Consider the following 19,975-nt stretch of genomic DNA (forward strand, 5'->3'; position numbering starts at 1 on the left):
AGCCCAACATTAATGCCCTACATACTCACCGATGCAGCTCGTCTTCACGCGTGGTCTCTCGTCTTCACGGGATCTGCGAAGGCGGCGCAATTACGTCATCGCGTCGCCTTCACGGAAGACGAGAGACCATACATGAAGAGGTCGGCGCTGCATCGGTGAGTGTGTCATCATGTCGCCGATGACAAGCAAGGGAACTAGTAGTTCCTTTGCCAATCCCCATGTCACATCCGTTTTTAACGGTTGTTACATGTATTGACTGCCGTTAAAAAAACGGCCATATGAATACACCCACACGTCGCACAGACGTTTTTCACTGTCGTGTGAATAAGGCTTGAGATGTTCTGCCAGGGAGCCATGGAGACACTTCTGGTGGGTGCAGGATGCTCCTGTAGTTTTGTTAACATGCGTCTTTTTCAGATGCTCCAGTGATAGTAACTCTTGGTTGCTTATTGCACTTGCTCCATAGCTAGTACTTTTTGATATACTTCTCCACCTCTCTGCGCTGTGTAACGGTAGATTACTGCAGATTTTACGCTACAGATTTAATTGCAGAATATCCAGAACATATTACAGTAGCAGGAGAGTGGATGAGATTTGGTCAAATCTCATCCACATTCTGCGGAAACCGTTCATAATTTGACCTGCGGTGCATTTTTTTAATCTTCCAGCATGTTCATTTATGCTACGGAATTGCTGCTTTTCTGCTGCAGGTTTTCCTCATTGAATTTAATGGGGAAGTAAACTCGCAACAAATAGGCAAAAGTTGTAGATTTTTTTTTCAGCGGAAAAGCTGCGAATCTGTGCGAAAACCGCAAATCAGAAAAAAAAATGCTGTTTTTGTTTTAAAAATAATTAAAAAAAAGGCTCATAGTTGCCCCCGAGCATAGTCATAGCGACGCGATATTCTGTTCTGAGTGCAGCCCAGCCTCCTGGGATGACGTTTCATCAATCAGAGGCTGCAGCGTTCACGTGTACTGCAGAGTCATACCAGTAGTCCGGGCTGTACGCCGATCAGAGGGACGCGTCGCTATTGGCGCGTTTTTTTCAGGCGGAATTCCCTGCGGTTTCCACGACTAATACGCAGCCTTGACTTTAAGGCTATGTTCACACGGGGTATTTTGCCGAGTTTTTTGACGCGGAAACCGCGTCGCAAAACTCGGCAGAAACGGCCCGAGAACGCCTCCCATTGATTTCAATGGGAGGCGTCGGCGTCTTTTTCCCGCGAGCAGTAAAACTGCCTCGCGGGAAAAAGAAGCGACATGCCCTATCTTCGGGCACTTCCGCCTCGGACCTCCCATTGACTTCAATGGGAGGCAGGAGAAAGCGTATATCTCGCTGTTTTATGCCCGCGGCGCTCAATGGCCGCGGGCGAAAAACGGCGCGATAATTGCCGCGAAAATCGGCGTGCAGGGAGAGGAATATCTGCCTCAAAGTTCCAAACGGAATTTTGAGGCAGATATTCCTCCCCCAAAATACTCCGTGTGAACATAGCCTAAGGGCAAGTGCACACAGGGATGTGCTGTGTAAGGCTATGTTCACACTGAGTATTTTGACGAGTTTTTTAACGCGGAAACCGCGCCAAAAAGCTCGTCAAAAACGGCCCTAATATGCCTCCTGTCTATTTCAATGGGAGGCGGGGGCAGTTTTCTCCCGCGGGCGTTAAAACCGGCTCGCGGGAGAAAGAAGCGACATGCCATATCTTCGGGCGTTTCCGCATCTGACCTCCCATTGATTTCAATGGGAGGTAGAGAAAGCGTATTTCGCGCCGTTTTATGCCCGCAGCGCCCAATGGCCAAAAAACGCTGCGAAAATCAGCGTGCAGGCAGAGGAAAATCTGCCTCAAACTTCCAAACAGAATTTTGAGGCAGAAATTCTGCCTGCAAAATACTCCGTGTGAACATAGCCTTAGAGTGCATATATGCCATCAGGGATTGTGTTCTTTTAACACTGGTCAAGACATAAGTCCTCATATGATTTGCCAATGAGCCTTTTACTACAATAGGGCAGTGACAAGCACACTGAAACGCATACCTATGAGAATGCAGTTTTTACACTTCTGTGTTGAAGTCAGCACTGACTACTTAACAGTAAGATCGTTGGTCCCTGTTATGGGGTCTAGCTGTAGATTGCAATCTACGGTTTGGCCTCCACCACTTGTCTACTATACATTTTAAAGAAATATTGACTGCCAAGCAAGCCATCTGGATAATATTTCCTAGCATCTATTCGGGAAAACCCTACTTGTGGAGCAACAATTAAAGGCGTTCTTCACTCAGTGGAGGTGAGTGGTCCTGTTCCTGAAATTTTCACACACTATCTGGTTAACCAGGCCTGCACCGGTGGCAGTAGGCATGTTCACAGATTTTAATCACGGATTATTCCCTGACCCCATTCTGGCTCACAATTAGATTTTTTGCTCTTTCTCTCTTAATTGACCATAACGTGTAATAGACACATTTTGGAGTGGAGATCAGACTACTCATTGTAAACACAAATCCTAGATAACACATTTCGACATCATGAGTTGTCGGTGTATGTCTTTTTTATAATGTGGAGCCAAAAACTGAATTCCATATTCTAGATGTGGCCTTACAAGGGATTTATAGAGTGGTAAAATATTACATTTAAATCCTGGGATTTTATCTCTTTTTTTTATTTTTTTTATACACCCTAAATTCATATTTGCTTTTGCAGCTGCTGCTTGACATTGAGTGCTGCTGCTTAGCTTATTTGTTACCAGAATACCCAGGTCCTTCTCTTGTTCCCTTATCCCCAGTTTTATTCCATTTAATGTATATGAATTAATACTATTATTGCGTCCTAAGTGCATTACTTTACATTTATCAACATTAAATTTAATCTGCCATGTTTTTTCCCATGGTGCCAATTTATCTAGGTCTTTCTGTAATATTTTAAAGTCAAGCTGAGTTTTAAGTGTCCTACAAAGTTCTGTATCGTCAGCAAAAACTGACACCTTGCTATTAATCCCATCCACAAGGTCATTAATAGAGATTAAAAAGAATTTGGCTTAACACCAATTCTTGTGGTACCCTGCTGCTGACTTCAACCCATTTTGAGGAAGTTCTATTTATGACTTAGTTTTCTGTCCCTTAGCCAATTCTTTACCCACTTACATACACGCTCCCCCAATCCCTGTGTCTGTAGCTTCAGAACAAAACTGTTGTGTGAAACAGTATCAAATGCTTTTGCAAAACCCAAATAAATCACATCAGCCGCATGACCAACATCCAGATTTACCTCCTCATAGAAACCGAGCATGTTGGTTAGGCATAACCTGTTTTTCATGAATCCATGCTGTTTATCAGTAATTAGACTTTTCTCTGCTATATACTGTTGTAATTCATCACTTAGAATACCCTCAAATACTTTACATACCACAGATGTCAAACTTACTGGACGGTAGTTACTCAGTTCCACATTTTTACCCTTCTTAAATATTGGTACAACATCAGCCGTCCTCCAATCCTGTGGCGATGATCCTGTTACAAGAGAGTCTAAGAAGATGAGATACAATGGACTGTCCAATAGTGAGATCAATCTCCTTAATACCCATGGATGAATGCTGTCTGAGCAAATTAAATATTGATAAATTCCCTGGCCCAGACGCAGCTCTACTTCCTCCTGTGTTAAACAGGTAATATTGGGTGGGGAACCTTTATTACTGTCCCCGTGAGTATCTGGTACTGGGAGCTCATCCGTGAACACAGGAAAAGTACGTGTTTATTTCAGACCTCCCTTTTGTCCTCTACAATAATATTCACATTCTCATCTTAAGAGGGCCAATTTTATCAGATTTGTTCTTATTGGCATTAAAATATTTCTAAAAAATTTTGGGATTTTTTTTAATGTCATTAGCGATTTTGTTTTTCTGTAAATAACTTTGTAAACTTGATTTAATTTTTATATTTCCTATTGAGATCTTTGTAAGTCTGGAATGCTTTTGCTGAGCCCTCAGCCTTCAATGTTTTGAATGCTTTTTGTTTTTCTCTTATTATATTTAGTAATTCCCTATTCATCCATAATGGTCTCCTTTTATTCCTAGACATTTTGTTACCAGTGGGTATAAATTTACTACACGATTCATGTAGTAGATCTTTAAAAGTTTCTCATTTAGCGTCAGTATTCCTATTTACCGTTACATGATCCCAATCAACCGGACTAAGTGTTTTGCTTTCCTAAAATTCCAGGTTTTTGTTGCTCCCCTTCGTATTGTTTTATTGAAAATGATATTAAAACTTCCCATATTTTGGTCACTATTGCCCAAGTGCTCCCGGACCTCCACATCTGATATTGTGTCTGGTCTATTAGATAAGAGCAGATCCATCACATTATCCCCTCTGGTTGGTTTATTAACCCCTTAAGGACGCAGCCTAGTTTTGGCCTTAAGGCTCAGAGCCCATTTTTCAAATCTGACATATTTCACTTTATGTGGTAATAACGTCGGAATTCTTAAACCTACCCAAGCGATTCTGAGATTGTTTTCTCGTGACACATTGGGCTTCATGTTCGTGGTAAAATTTGGTCGATATATTCAGTGTTTATTGGTGAAAAATTGCAAAATTTAGAGAAAATTTTGAAAAAATTGCATTTTTCAGAATTGAAATGCATCTGCTTGTAAAACAGACGGTTATACCATCCCAAAATAGTTACTAGTTCACATTTCCCATATGTCTACTTTAGATTGGCATCGTTTTTTGAACATTATTTTATTTTTCTTGGACGTTACAAGGCTTAGAACATAAACAGCAATTTCTCATTTTTAAGAAAATTTCAAAAGTCTTTTTTTTAAGGTACCTCTTGAGTTCTGAAGTGGCTTTGTGGGGCCTATGTATTAGAAACCCTGATAAAACACCCCATTATAAAAACTAGACCCCTCAAAGTATTCAAAACAGCATTTAGAAAGTTTTTTAACCCTTCAGGCATTTCATAGGAATTAAAGCAAAGTGGTGGTGAAATTTGCAAATTTCATTTTTCTTGCTGAATTTCAATTTTATTCATTTTTTTTCTGTAACACAGAAGGTTTTACCAGAGAAACACTACTAAATATGTATTGTCCAGATTCTGCAGTTTTTAGAAATGTCCCACATGTGGCCCTACTGCGCTCGTGGACTAAAACACAAGCCCTAGAAGCAAAGAAGCACCTAGTGCATATTAAGTCCTCTTTTTTATTAGAATATATTTTAGGCAGCATGCCAGGTTTGAAGAGGTGTTGAGGTGCCAAAACAGTAGGAATCCCCCAATAGTGACCCCATTTTGGAAACTACACCCCTCAAGGAATTAATTTATGGTTGTTGTTACCATTTTGACCGCACAGTTTTTTCACAGCATGTATTTGAATTGGGCTGTGAAATGAAATAAATGTCATTTTTTCCAATAAAATGTCATTTGTGATCAAAATTTCTTATTTTCACAGGGAACAAAATACCCCATTTTGTTGCCCAATTTGTCCTTAGTGTGGCAATACCCCATTTGTGGTGATAAACTGCCGTTTGGGCCCATGGGAGGGCTCAGAAGGAAAGGAGCGCTATATGTTTGTTGGAGTACAGATTTTGCTGGATTGGTTTTCGGGTGCCATGTCGCATTTGCAGAGCCTCAGAGGTATCAAAGCAATGGAAACCCACCAAAAGTGACCCCATTTTGGAAACTACACTCCTCAAGGAATTCATTTATGGTTGTTGTTAGCATTTTGACAACACAATTTTTTCACAGCACCTATTTCAATTGGGCTGTGACATTAAAAAAATTTAATTTTTTCCAATAAGATGTAATTTATCTAAATTTCTTATTTTCACAGGGAACAAAATACCCCATTTTGTTGCCCAATTTGTCCTTAGTGTGGCAATACCCCAGTGATAAACTGCCGTTTGGGCCCATGGGAGGCCTCAGAAGGGAAGGAGCGCTGTGTGTTCTTTGGAGTACAGATTTTGCTGGTTTGGTTTTCGGGTGCCATGTCGAATTTGCAGAGCCCCAGAGGTATCAAAGCAACGGAAACCCATCAGAAGTGACCCCATTTTGGAAACTATACCCCTCAAGGAATTCATTTATGGGTAATGTGACCTTTTAGACCCCATAGTTTCTTCACAGAACTTATTTGAATTGGGCTGGGAATGAAAAAAAAATTTTTTTCAAATATGTAGTTTTGGCTGAAAATTTCTTATTTTCAAAAGAAACAAAATACCCCATTCTGTTGCGCAATTTGTTCTGAGTGCCGCAATACCCAATTTGTTGTGATAAACTGCCGTTTGGGCCCATGGGAGGGCTCAGAAGGAAAGGACCACCATTTGGCCTACTGGAGATTTTCTAGTGCGAAGTCATGTATGCAGAAGAACCTGAGGTACTAGTACAGTTGAAACCCGCAAGAAGTGACCCCGTTTTAATAACTACACCCTTAAGGCATTCATCTAGAGGTGTAGTGAGCATTTTGACCAGAGACCTACACCCCATAAACTGTAATGTGGGTTCTCCCGGGTATGGCAATACCCTACATGTGGCTGTTATCAGCTGCCTGGACACACAGCAGGGCTCAGAGGGGAAAGACTAGGGGGGATAAGCTGTGCGGAGTGCATCAGGGTAAGTAAAATTGGGGTAAATTATAAACCACGGGATGTATGATAAATTTTAATACTGACTTTCAACAGAGCTCTGGTTATTCGGGACACGTGTCACATTGATATATTGTGTCATCCCTTATAGCAGACTTTGCACCTCTTGTCTTTTTCCCTTCTTGCCAGTTTGGGGAACTTCTCCTGGAAAGTGTTGCCGCCTTGGTACGATGCGTGTGGCCCCACTTCTAGAAGTACTAGGTGCCCCCCCTTCTTGGTCCCTAAAGATTAGGTTCTTGATAATCACCTCTTGAAATTCCAGGAAAGTTCCCGTCTGGCCTGCACATCGACGTAGCATGTACGCATTGTACAATGCCATCTGTATGATGTGCCCGGCCAGCTTCTTATACCACACCGCATGGCGCTTCAGGATTTGATCTGACAAGTCCACACCTCCCATGTACCTATTGTAGTCCAGGATGCAGTCTGGTTTGGGGGTGGCCTTTCCTTCATATAGCCTAAACCTGTAGGTATATCCGGATGCACTCTCGCAGCTTATACATCTTCACGCCATACCTTGCCCTCTTACCCGGCAGGTACTCGCGGAATTGAACCCTCCCTTTAAAATGTACCAGGGACTCCTCAATAGAAATACACTTCTCGGGAGTGAATGCTTGGGAAAACCGGGCACTGGAACGGTCTAATAGGGGTCTCCGTTTATACAAACTGTCAAAACTGGGGTCATCTCGGGGTGGGCACGGCTCATTATCAGTATAATGTAAGAAGCGAAGTATTGCCTCATTTATTTATTTTTTTAGGTTCCAGTTCAGTTCTAAAGTTGCTTTGAGGGGCCCATATATTAGAAACCCCTATCAAATACCCCATTTTAGAAACTAGACCCTTCAAAGTATTCACAACAGCATTTAGAAAGTTTATGAACCCTTTAGGTGTTTCACAGAAATTTAGAACAAAGTAGAGGTGAAATTTAAATTATTTTTTTTTGTCAGAAAATCCTCTTTATACCATTTTTTTTTTATAACACAAAAGGATTTATCAGAGAAACGCAACTCAATACTTATTGCCCAGATTCTGCAGTTTTGAGAAATATCCCCCATGTGGCCCTAGTGCGGTAATGGACTGAAGCACCGGCCTCCGAAGCAAAGGAGCACCTAGTGGATTTTAAGGCCTCTTTTTTTATTAGGCACCATGTCCGGTTTGAAGAGGTCTTGTGGTGCCAAAACATTGGGAACCCCCCAAAAGTGACCCCAATTTGGAAACTAGACCCCTTGAGGAATGCATTGTAGTTTTCTTGGGGTGCATGCGGCTTTTTGATCAGTTTTTATTCTATTTTTAGGTGACGTGGTGACTAAAAAACAGCAATTCTACTATTGTTTTTTTATTCTTTTTTTTTTTACAGCGTTCACCGTGCGCTATAAATGACATATTCACTTTATTCTGCGGGGCGATACGATTACGGCGATACCAGATGTTTATAGTTTTTTTTTATGTCTTATGGCGTTTGCACAATAAAATATGTTTTGTAAACAATCATTTACTTTTTGTGTTGCCTTATTCTAAGAGCCATAACGTTTTTATTTTTCAATCAATAAAGCCGTGCGAGGACTTATTTTTTGCGTAACGAACTGTAGTTTCGATCAGTACCATTTTTCGGTACATGCGACTTTTTGATCTCTTTTTATTCCATTTTTTGGGAGGTGAAGTGACCAAACAATTGTGATTGTGGTTCGGTTTATTATTATTTTCCTTTACGGTGTTCACCGTGCGGGATAAATAACGAAATAATTTTGTAGTTCAGGCCGTTACGGACGCGGCGATACCAATTATGTACAGTTTGTTTGTTTATATATTTTTATTAATAATAAATGACTGATAAGGGAAAAAGGGGGATTTTTACTTTTAATACTTTTAAAACTTTTATTTTCTTATTTTTACACAACTTCTTTTAACTTTTTTTTTACTGTATTACTTTGTCCCACTAGGGGACTTGAGGGCAGGAGGCCCTGATCGCAATTCTAATACACTGCACTACATGCGTAGTGCAGTGTATTAGAACTGTCAGCTACTCACTGACAGCAAGCATAGTGGGTCCTGACGTTGTCAGGACCCACTAGGCTTCCGTCTATGGCATAGCCGGACGCCATTGTTTTGTGTCCGGTTGCCATAGTCACCATCGCCGGCCGCTATCGCGTAGCAGGCCGGCTATGGCAACTTAACCCCTAAAAAGCCGCGATCTCTATAGAACGCGGCTTTTAAGGGGTTAATCAGCGGGGACACAGCGATCGGTCCCCGCTGTAGGAGCTGTGACAGCTGCTGAACAAGACAGCAGCTGTCACAGCTCCTGTATGTGTCGGGAGGACGGCCGAAACGGCCGTTACTCCCGAGACGTAATAGTACGTCCAGGAGCGGGAAGGGGTTAACCATCTGAGTGAAATAATTGTCTTGACTGGTGTAAAAAAAACTTCCAGCTTTTAGCACATCTAGCGGCCCCTATGTCCCAATTAATGTCAGGATAGATAAAATCCCCCATAATAAGGACCCCATTATTATTTGCTTCCTTTTCTATTTGTTGCAGCATTTCATCCTCAGCCTGTTCCACTATGTTTGGTGGCTTATAACAAACTCCAATTAGTATTTTACCATTATTAATCGCTCCATAAATATTTACCGATAAAGACTCCACACTGTCACAGTGTCTTCATTCAGGACTGGTCTTAGGCTGGATTTTACAAAACAGACAAACTCCTCCACCTTTTCTATTCCATCTGAATACAGTGTTAGCCCCCCCCCCCCCACATTTGTTACACAGTCATGGCTCTCATCCAGCCGGGTTTCTGTTATGCCCACTACATCATAATCCATGTCAGTCATTAGAATCTCCAACGCGTCCTTTTTACTTGCAAGACTTCTTGCATTTGCCAGCATACGTTTAATCTTACCGACACTTTTAATATTCTCAGGTCCGTATTTATTCCTAGTCACCTCCCTACTCGGCTTGCTAACCCCAGCACCCACTAAATCCCCATTATCCCCTTCTGTATCCCACTCACTATGTACTCTGTCTAACCCCACCTGGGTATCCTCACCCCCCCTCCCCAGAGCCTAGTTTAAAAGTTCCTCCAGCCGTCTAACCATTCTTTCCCCAGCACAGCTGCACCCTCCCCATTTAGATGCAGCCCGTCCCTACCATAGAGCCTGTAGCCGACAGAAGTCAGCCCAGTTCTCCATGAACCCAAACCCTTCCTTTCTGCAACAATTTCTAAACCACTTATTTAACTCCCTAATCTCCCACAGTCTTTCTTGTGACTCTCGTGGCACTGGTAGTATTTCTGAAAACACTACCTTGGAGGTCCTGGAATTTAGCTTCTCTCCTAGTTCCCTAAAATAAAAGAAGCTTCCATCTCCCACTGCCTTTGTCATTGGTACTGATGTGTACCATGACCGCCGGGTCTTCCCCAGCCCCACCCAGCAGACTGTCTATTTGATCCGCAATATGCCGAACCCAAGCACCTGTCAGACAACACGCTATTTGGCATTCACGGTCGCGGCGACACATGACCCGATCTGTCTGCCTAATAATAGAATCCCCTACCACCTATATCTGTCTGACCTTTGCTGCACTCCTACTTCCATCCCTCCTACAGCAAACCTTGTCCTGGTTGCTGGGAGCAATGCCCTGCTGTAGCGATTCTGGTCCTGGACTTGCATCCCAGTTCTCCGTAATAAGGCTGGGTTCACACGAGCATGTTCGGTCCGTAAAGGACGGAACGTATTTCGGCCGCAAGTCCCGGACCGAACACACTGCAGGAAGCCGGGCTCCTAGCATCATAGTTATGTACGACGCTAGGAGTCCCTGCCTCGCTGCAGGACAACTGTCTCGTACTGTAATCATGTTTTCAGTACGGGACAGTAGTTCCATGGAGAGGCTGGGACTCCTAGCGTCTTACATAACTATGATGTTAGGAGCCCGGCTCCCTGCACTGTGCTCGTGTGAATCCAGCCTTAGTGTAAAATTTTATGGAATATTTCAAACACCACCAAAACTTAAATAAGTGTGTTTAAAGTTAAAACTCTATTTAAATACTAGGTAATTTTCTGAAAATAGATTCTCTTTAAGACTGAACAGAGAAGAGTCTGGAAATGTCTATAATTAACTAAACATCATATGCCTTGTACCATGATTTTTTTCCCCGTTTTCTATTAACTAGCAGAGTTTCTATTTGACCTACTTTTCTACTTGCCAATCTATTTGCAGCTTAGGTCCTAACTTGTCCTGGCTTTAGTAAAAGTTGTAATATTTAACTACGTTTTGAACAGATCCCTGCCTGTATAAGTATTTGTGTTGATCCTAAGATCAGTTTGCAGGTTGCAGCTGGAATTTGCTCCTCTCTCTCAACATGGGCGTATCCTACAGCATTCAAGCATGAGTAAAATGCATAAAGGCAGAAATAGTTTCCCTAAGGCCGGATTCACACGGGAGTAAAAGGCACTTAACAGTTCCGTGTGTCAGCAGCGTATGATGCGTGGCTGCGTGATTTTCGCGCAGCCGCCATCATTATGACACTCCGTTTGGATGTTTGTAAACCGAAAATCACGTAGTGCTTTTCTGTTTTCATTCATACTTTTTACTGCTGTTGTGCGAATCACGCGCGTCCCACGGAAGTGCTTCCGTGCGACATGCGTGATTTTCACGCACCCATTGACTTCAATGGGTGCGTGATGCGCGAAAAACGTACAAATATAGGACATGTCGTGAGTTTTACGCAGCGGACTCACGCTGCGCAAAAATCACTGACTGTCTGCACGGCCCCATAGACTAATATAGGTCCGTGCGAAGCGCGTGAAAATCATGCACGTTGCACGGACGTATATAACGTTCATCTGAATAAGCCTTAATGGACTTCCGGTTCCGGCGCTGCCATGCGAGGAGAGTGAAAAGGAGCTCTCCAGCCCTACATCATCCAAACCGACTGACATAGCCAGCAAACTTACGGTATTGACCGGGGAAAGACACACATCTCACCGGCAGATTGCGTGGAGTGTGGAGGAAGAGTCCCGACATAAGCGCGGCGGCCATAGCAACCCTCAAGGTACCTTCGGTGTGAGACGGCATAGACGCCATTAAAAGAGCAAACACAAAAAAAAAAAAAAAAAAACTCATACACCGAGCAGTGCTGACTGAGGAGAGGAGGCAGAGGGGCACGGAAGGCAGAGGGACACGGCGCGGGGTGCAACGGACAAGAGGTACGCGATTTGGCGCCAAAATTGCCGAAGCAGCATAGAGGAGAGAGGCCACGCCATCTTGCAGGTTGGGCGGAAGGAGTTACTAGCGCGCAGATAAGACGGCAAGAAACGCACTCATATACCTGGAATAAAAATAGAATCTGACACAGAAACATTTATTGTGAAGAACTCATAGCGATGCCACCGGTCACCAGAAAAGATAAGCAGACGGTGAGTCACCCATCGTCAGAACAAGAGGATGAAATGTCGGAGGGGGAAGGGGGAGGGGAGCCCTCGACCTCGACCTCAATGAAGATTGATTATAAAAGACTGGCCATGGAAGTGGCTAAACGAATTACGCCTGATATACAGGACACTCTAGCCAGTACTATATCAGCCTCTTTGAAGGAGATACAGGCGGACCTTGTGCAACATGGTACACGACTAGATGAGGTGGAGCAGCGAATCTCGATGCTGGAAGATGAGGCAGCAGAGACTCATGGCACACTGCAGGAGCTGGTAGCAGAGAAGGAAAAAATGCTGGCCAAAATAGATGATCTGGAGAACAGATCAAGGCGAAATAACGTCCGGGTGGTGGGAATACCAGAAACAGTGCCGGCAACGCATTTAAAAAACATTTGTGAATATGACCTCCCGAAGATGCTGAACATGGATGGACCGTGCAAGGTGGAAAGAGCGCACAGGGTGGGCCCAGACAAACAAAAGCTGACGCAGCCGCAAGGTCAGATGCAGAGGGCAAGACAAGTCATCGTTCGTTACTTGGATTACTCTGACAAGGAAGCGCTGTTACGTCAGTACAAGACCAGAAGAGGGCCGGTAAAATTAAACGGGGTCACAGTCCTGTTATTTGGAGACTACTCAGCGGAAGTCTCGAAGAAAAGAAAATTGTTTAGTAAAATCTGCACAGCATTTCATCATCGAGGCATGAAGTTTCAGCTCCAGTTCCCGGCGATTTTAAAAGTAACAACGCCAAGTGGCACATTGCAAGTCTATACGGATCATAGGGAAGCGGAAGCAGTATACAAGGACATACTCAAAGGTCCGGGATCTACCGCGGCAGAAAACAACCCCGCAAGAAGTGGAACGCAACAAGAGACATCGCACCAGAAAGGACAACCGCCAAAAGAAAAAAGGCTGACGCAGACGCCGAGGCACTGATAACCTGGGCACACAGCCAGAAAATGGTGGACTGTCCGATTTATGGGAGTAGTGAGTAATACAGATGTTTAGCTCCAGATATATTTTGTTGACGAGATCTACCTCTGGGATAATTAAGGAGGGAAGTGGTAAAAAAGGACGACAAAGTGGGATGTATAGATATATATCTGTGAATCCGGGAGATATGTTATGTTACAAATGTTAATCTAGTATGTGACAAAGAAAGTCAAGCTGCATAGGACAGATTTAAAAGTAGGTGAAAGAAGAACACATGGCAGAAAAAAGTGAAGTCAAAAGGAATAAAAACAGGGGGAAGGGAGGTTGTCAGAAGACAACAAAAAAAGTTAAATTGTTGGTTTATAATTGGAGTTTAAGGTGGAATGGTAGCCATATTGAAGGGAAGATTGTGAAGTGGTTCCTCCTAGGGGATGGGGATACATCAAATGATAACACAGGCACATATCATAAGAATCCTATATGAAAGTAGTAACATGGAACGTTAAGGGGCTCTTGTCCCCACACAAAAGGTCAATGGTTCTGAGACATCTCGGTAAAATGAAGGTAGATTTGGCCTTACTCCAGGAAACGCACCTGGAGGAAAAAGATTTCTTCAGGATGCGAAAATTTTGGGTGGGACAGGTATACGGCTCACCGGCGATAAAAAAACAAAACGGGGTCCTGATTTTAATAAATAAAAATCTTGCCGCAACGATGTGCTCACAGGAGGTAGATTCGGAGGGACGCATGATGAGATTATTATTAGACACGCAATTGGGAGAGATCAGTGTCTATAATATATATGCACCCAACACAAATAACCGCACCTATTTCCAAACCCTGCAGACGACATTACTAGCGGACACGTGTGCAATGAAGTTAGTGGGAGGGGATTTCAACTCAGTACAATGTGTGGCTGAAGATAGGAAGAGAAGTAGTCAGACATCGGCATTAGGCACAGATGGTATTCTAGAGAAGTTTGCGCAAATTACACAAGTAACGGATGGGTGGAGATATAGTCATCCAGATGATAGGGAATACACCTATTACTCACCATACCATAAATCCTGGTCTAGGATAGATTACATATATCTGAGTCAACAACTATTACAGTACTTGGATCAAATAGACATCACTGACATGATCATTTCGGACCACGCGCCAGTGAGACTGGTACTGATAGATAAACATCCCAGGGGGGATTTCACGCAGTGGAGATTCCCAACTCATCTGGCGGAGGAGGAAGATTTCCAACAGAAGTTAAAAGGATGGTGGATGGAGTATTCGATAGATAATGCAGAACATGTCACTGACCAGGCACTTTATTGGGAAACAGCGAAAGCGGTATTAAGAGGGAGGCTCATATCATATGCAGCGTTTAGGAAAAAACAAACACAGCAGAAATTTAGAGAATGCAGTGACGAGCTTAGAGCTGCATACTCTGCCTTTCTGGCTGACCCTATAACAGGAAAAAAGCTAAAATGGATAGAGGCCAGAAGACATTTTGAGACATGGTTGGAAAACAAAGAAAGGTTTGGGAGATCACTTTATGAAGCCAAGCTTTTTAGGTATGGTAACAAAGCTGGAAAGATGCTAGCAGGGTTATCTAGAGGGTTCCGACCGCAGACACACATCACTAAAATGAAGGATAAGGAAGGCCAGATTCATTCGGACCCTAAGAAAATAAATGCTGTACTAGAGGAATTCTACCAGCAGCTATATACTTCCACAGCGGGACCTGGGGATTTACAAGGAAGCCAGTTTTTGGCTAATCTCCCCATGCCCACACTCACCCAGGAACAATTAGGGGAACTGAATGCATCTATCACGCAGGAAGAACTACAGCAGACGATTAAGACATTGGCAAATGGAAAGGCGCCGGGACCTGATGGTTACCCGGCGGAATTCTACAAAATATTGCAAGACCAGGTAACTCCTCCGTTACTAACATACTTTAATTCATTGTTAATGGGAGAAGGCATTCCTATAGCAGCAAACATGGCGTATATAAAAGTGTTGCCCAAAGAGGGGAAAGATTTGTTACTGCCGGGCTCCTATAGACCAATATCGTTAATTAACCAGGATCTTAAGCTAATCTCGAAAATCATGGCGACCAGACTGGCTCAGATAATGCCATTATTGGTGGGTCCCTCACAAGTGGGATTTATAAAAGGCAGGTCGGCAGTGACAAACATAAGAAAGGTACTGGGAGTCATGGACGGGATAAGGGCCGAGGTAAAGTCACACAACCAGGCAGCGATAGTGTTATTGGATGCTGAAAAAGCATTTGACAATGTTGAGTGGAGGTGGTTAGATATGGTCATGGATAAATTCAATATACAAGGAGCATTCAGAGTATATTTGAAAACGCTATACAATAATCCAACAGCAGCAGTTTGCACTCCGGGCATTAGATCAAAAATGTTTAAGTTGTCAAAAGGCACACGGCAGGGGTGTCCCTTGTCACCACTTTTATTTGACCTTGCTTTGGAGCCTCTGATACGGGTTCTGGAGCGAGGGCAGATATACTCAGGGATCCAAGTAGGCGAAATGGAAGTTAAGACAGCGGTCTTTGCAGATGACATTCTGTTGTTTCTTTCCCAACCGTCCAGGCACTTGCCTAGAGTATTTGAAGTGATTCAGGAATATGGAAAACATGCGGGACTGAAAATTAACACAAGCAAGTGTGAACTTTTAGGTTTAACACATCATAATCACACAGCAGACGAGAACCTTCAGCGACTGGGAATTAAAATAGCAAAAACACGAATAAAATATCTGGGAATACATATAGGGCGGAGCACAGGAACGCTATACCAACTAAATTACGAACCCATTTTCAGCAAAATAAAAGTGGAACTACAAAGATGGATGGCTTTACCATTGTCCATGTTTGGGAGATGCCATTTGGTCAAAATGATTTCCTTTGCGAGATTACTATATCCACTGCAAACACTGCCTCTGTTGCTAAAACATAAAGATGTAAATGCCTTCAATTCGGCCATAACGAAATTCATATGGATGAATAAGCGCCCTAGAGTGTCATTGCTAAAATTACAGGGATATCATTGGCAAGGGGGGGTGAACATACCACACTTGAGAGGTTATAATATAGCTAGCCTTTTCCGCCATGTCCTGGACTGGATACATAAAACTAGCCACTATTCGAATAGAAACTTGGAGTCGGCTCTGGCGGGAGAATATGATCTCCGGGCTTTGTTACACACTAAGCTAGGACACCTACCTCAAAAGGTCAAGTCCTCAGTCATATTACGTGACACAATAATGTGTTGGAAGGAAGTGAGGAAAAAACAGGGCCTTTCCTTCCAGTTATCTAAGTATTTGCCCCTTTGGAATGATGCCCGGTTTCCGGCGGGGCAGTCTAGCAGTCTATTTAAGGCATGGAAAAACAAAGGGATAGACACAGTAGAACATGTATTGCATGGGACGGAACCAAGGTTAAAGACGCTAACAGAACTGGGGAGTGAATATGGAATTCAGCAAACTCATTTTTTACAATATATGCAAATTAGAGCTTTTTGTACGAAGCTGGTGGGGAATTTAGAAAAAGAAATAATAGACAATCCCTTTGATACACTAGTGGGAGAAGATTCCCATAGGAAGTCCCTGTCGGAATTATACCGGGCAATGAAAGGTATTTATGTAAAACTAGAAAATAAAAATCAATTTCCATATTGGAGACGTATTTTCAAAACCCCAGATATAAATGAACAATTACTGGAGGGATGGCAAACAGTGAGAAAGCATGTGATTAATGAAGTGTGGAGGGAGACACAATTTAGACTGATACATGCAGCCATTTATGCTTTTAATATACCACCCACAGCTGAAAATCCAAATAGGATGCATTCCTGCCCAAAGTGTGCTCAGCCGCACACAGACTTATATCATGGTATCTGGTTGTGTTCGGCTACTCAGGGATATTGGACGGAAGTATTAACATATATCAAGAAGCTATGGGGTAAAACTATTCCATTGAGCCCGACGCTGTTATTATTTCATTCAATAGCGTTAGTGGACACTGCAGAAGAGGGAATATTGCAACGCATACCGCCGTTAGCACACATAATAATACTTATAGCCAAGAGGTGCATCCTGAAAAATTGGTTGGAAACTAACACCCCAAAGATGGAACAATTAGTCCAGCAACTACATGGATATTTACATTCGGACAGGATGGAAGCACTGAGGCACAAAGAGCGGGGGACGGTGAATTTTTTTAGAAAATGGAGGCCATTTTTAGAACAAATGACAGAATCCGATATAGCAAAAACGATGGAAGGTTTTAGACAAACTAAATGGTATCTCATCGAAGATATTAAAGGGACATTAGGGAAACTAAAAACAGCAGAATCAAACAGTCAGATAGGAACACATTGAAAGCAAGACATAAAAGGAGCAAGAGAAGAGACAAATGAGGAATTATTGGTTAGGCTACCATAGTTAATGTGTTAAATGTTTTTGGTTTTGTATGTGTAATCTGTTGCCAAAGCTGCAATAGCTCTATAAATTAGAAAAGTTTGGACTTACCAGCGGAAGAAAGACTATGTACCATAGCTGTACCAGTTTCAGGGTATAAATAATGTGATGTATTGTACATTTCTGCTATAATATTATATTATATGTATGTTAAAGATATATGTAAAACTCAATAAAAAAAAGTTTAAAAAAAAAAAAATAAGCCTTAATGGTTATTACAAGTTCAATGCTTTGTCCTCCGTCTTCCTGTAGAACAAACTGTCTATCTGCCATTCAAAACGTTTATGGTTCTTTTGAGTTCTCCAGTTTTGTAATTGTAGCATTTTCCGTGGTAATTGTTACATTCACATTAGCAGCAAAAACAACATTAGCATTTGCAGTGCATATTTATATTAGTGTATGTTGGTAGCAATTCTAGTTACTATTGATATTACAATACAGGAGTTAAAATCTAAAAACGTTATTTGGTAAAGGCATTTTATTCATAATTTTATTCCCATCTTGCCTCAGGATGGGTCACAGATTGGGGATTGTATCTTCTGTGCTCACTGCAGCCCCATGATAAGAAATACAGCTTGTATGGCAGGAAGAGTTTAGGAAGGAAGTGACAACCGCTCTAAACATATTTCTAGTTTGAGTGGTTGTCACTTTTAAGTCCATTCAGTATGAGCTCACAAACTAAGTCAAATATTTCTAGCAGCATGAAAAGGTGGAGGCAATTCTATAAAATCGCTCCTATTAATAGGGACTTTTGGAGGAGGGGCTTCTGACTTGGTATAGTTTTGGGAAGAAATCTGAAGAACTGTCTGTAGTCCAGACTAGCATGGACCATTCTGTCCAACTTTTTCGATTTCTACAAAGCAAGTAACTTATATCTGGAATATAAAAATTATGTGTGTATGTATGTATTGTGAGGGTTTAGCATCAGGAGTGGTTGGTACAGCGGTTTCTTTGTAGCCAGAGACAGGGACACCGTGCATTAAAAGTCATAACAGGGCTTTGCCTGTGTTTTTATTCTTGTCAAAGAAACAGCCTCTTGTACAACAAGGCAAAATACAAAATAAATCCTGCTCGTCTGAGCACTAACTAAACAAGATATTATCTAACTATACCAAGTGCCTTCCTACCAGGCACTGGACACAAAGTAACACAGGTCTTTACTCACATAGCATACAGGCTACTCCAGCATTAGTAGTCTCCAGTCTGAGTCAGGGGTGAGACTCACACACACTGTGTCTGCACCTTTTATACACAGGCTACAGGTGCAGCTAATTGAGCAGCAGCCTTGTCCTACAAACAGAGATGGACTAGGGATTGGGGAACCCGCCCTGCTCTTCTCCACTCCAATCCAACTCCAGGCCCATTTTTCGGCTTTTCCTTAAGCCGAGATTGTAAAGCTAGAGCTTTCTATTGCAAGAACTACTCATTCCCTGGAGCCTAGGATACATATGACAGGATTCTAGGGGAAATGTACCTTCCCTCAATGACTTTACCTGTCACTGTCTCACAGTGTGTATATATATATATATATATATATATATATATATATATATAATATGTATGTATGTGTATATATATATATAATGTCTTTTTTTTTTTTTTTGGATGAGGTTTCCATGATGAAATGAGTTCTAGCTTACGACTGAAGGTTATGTGTGGAATGTCTAAGAACACAGCTCTCCGTCTTGGCTTAAATGCAGTTTCATATGTATTTGAAATAGGGACATCTATAAGTAGTGTATTCCTGACTCATTCTTACCCACCTTTCTCTTAGAGTGGATCATCTGTACACATTTTTTGTCCAGTGGTCCCCTGAAGTCTATGGAAAAGAGGCAAAAGAGCAAGGATTTGTGGTGGTGGAGAAAGATGAACTTTATATGATTGACAACTTCTTCAGTGAACCATCTACTAAAAGCTGGGAGGTAAGAGAATCAAATATTTGGAATGTGACTGTCAATGTTTTATGCTATCTTTTTCCAGCAGGTATGCTCAAAAACAAAATATCCATTAATGTTATAATTTCTTTCAATGGCTAAGTAAAGATTACAATTTATTTAAGGGTAAAACATGGCCACTACTGATGCCAGGTGAAGGGAATGAATGAAAATAAATGTTGTATGTTCTGCGATAACCTCAAATGCAGCGTTTTTTGTCTTGGGTTTTTTTTTTTATGAAAGGACAAAAAATGTCCACTCTGACTAACGAGCGTTTTTGTTTTTTTTCCAACTGCTGGTGATATTTAGGTATCCTAAGGTAAGGCCATCAATTGAAAGTCTGTACAATCCTTTTAAGACTACACCAGAAAGGGATCACTATATAAAACGTTGTGCAGGTATTGTCACCAAGGAATTCTGGGTGATATTTTTTTTTTAGCTCTGATGCCAGCAGAATTGTGAATACAGGTCTGGAATACTTAACACTGGTTGTAAATCTGGATCAGTACAAGCTCCTGTTTTGCTGCAATGCATGTAAGATAAACAAAGGCAAACATGCAA

General features: G+C 42.1%; 1 protein-coding gene across 10 annotated transcripts in view; it reads left to right on the forward strand.

The window, feature by feature from the left end:
- NCOA7 (nuclear receptor coactivator 7) overlaps nucleotides 1-19,975 on the forward strand; it is a 247,757-nt gene that overhangs the window by 205,313 nt on the left and 22,469 nt on the right. For all 10 annotated transcript variants that reach the window (XM_075862323.1, XM_075862326.1, XM_075862325.1 and 7 more), the window contains one exon: nucleotides 19,255-19,402. In XM_075862323.1, coding sequence (XP_075718438.1) covers nucleotides 19,255-19,402 — 148 coding nt within the window. The remainder of the gene's footprint in view (nucleotides 1-19,254; nucleotides 19,403-19,975) is intronic.

The sequence above is a fragment of the Rhinoderma darwinii genome, chromosome 4 (assembly GCF_050947455.1).
Source record: "Rhinoderma darwinii isolate aRhiDar2 chromosome 4, aRhiDar2.hap1, whole genome shotgun sequence".
Classification (NCBI taxonomy): domain Eukaryota; kingdom Metazoa; phylum Chordata; class Amphibia; order Anura; family Rhinodermatidae; genus Rhinoderma; species Rhinoderma darwinii.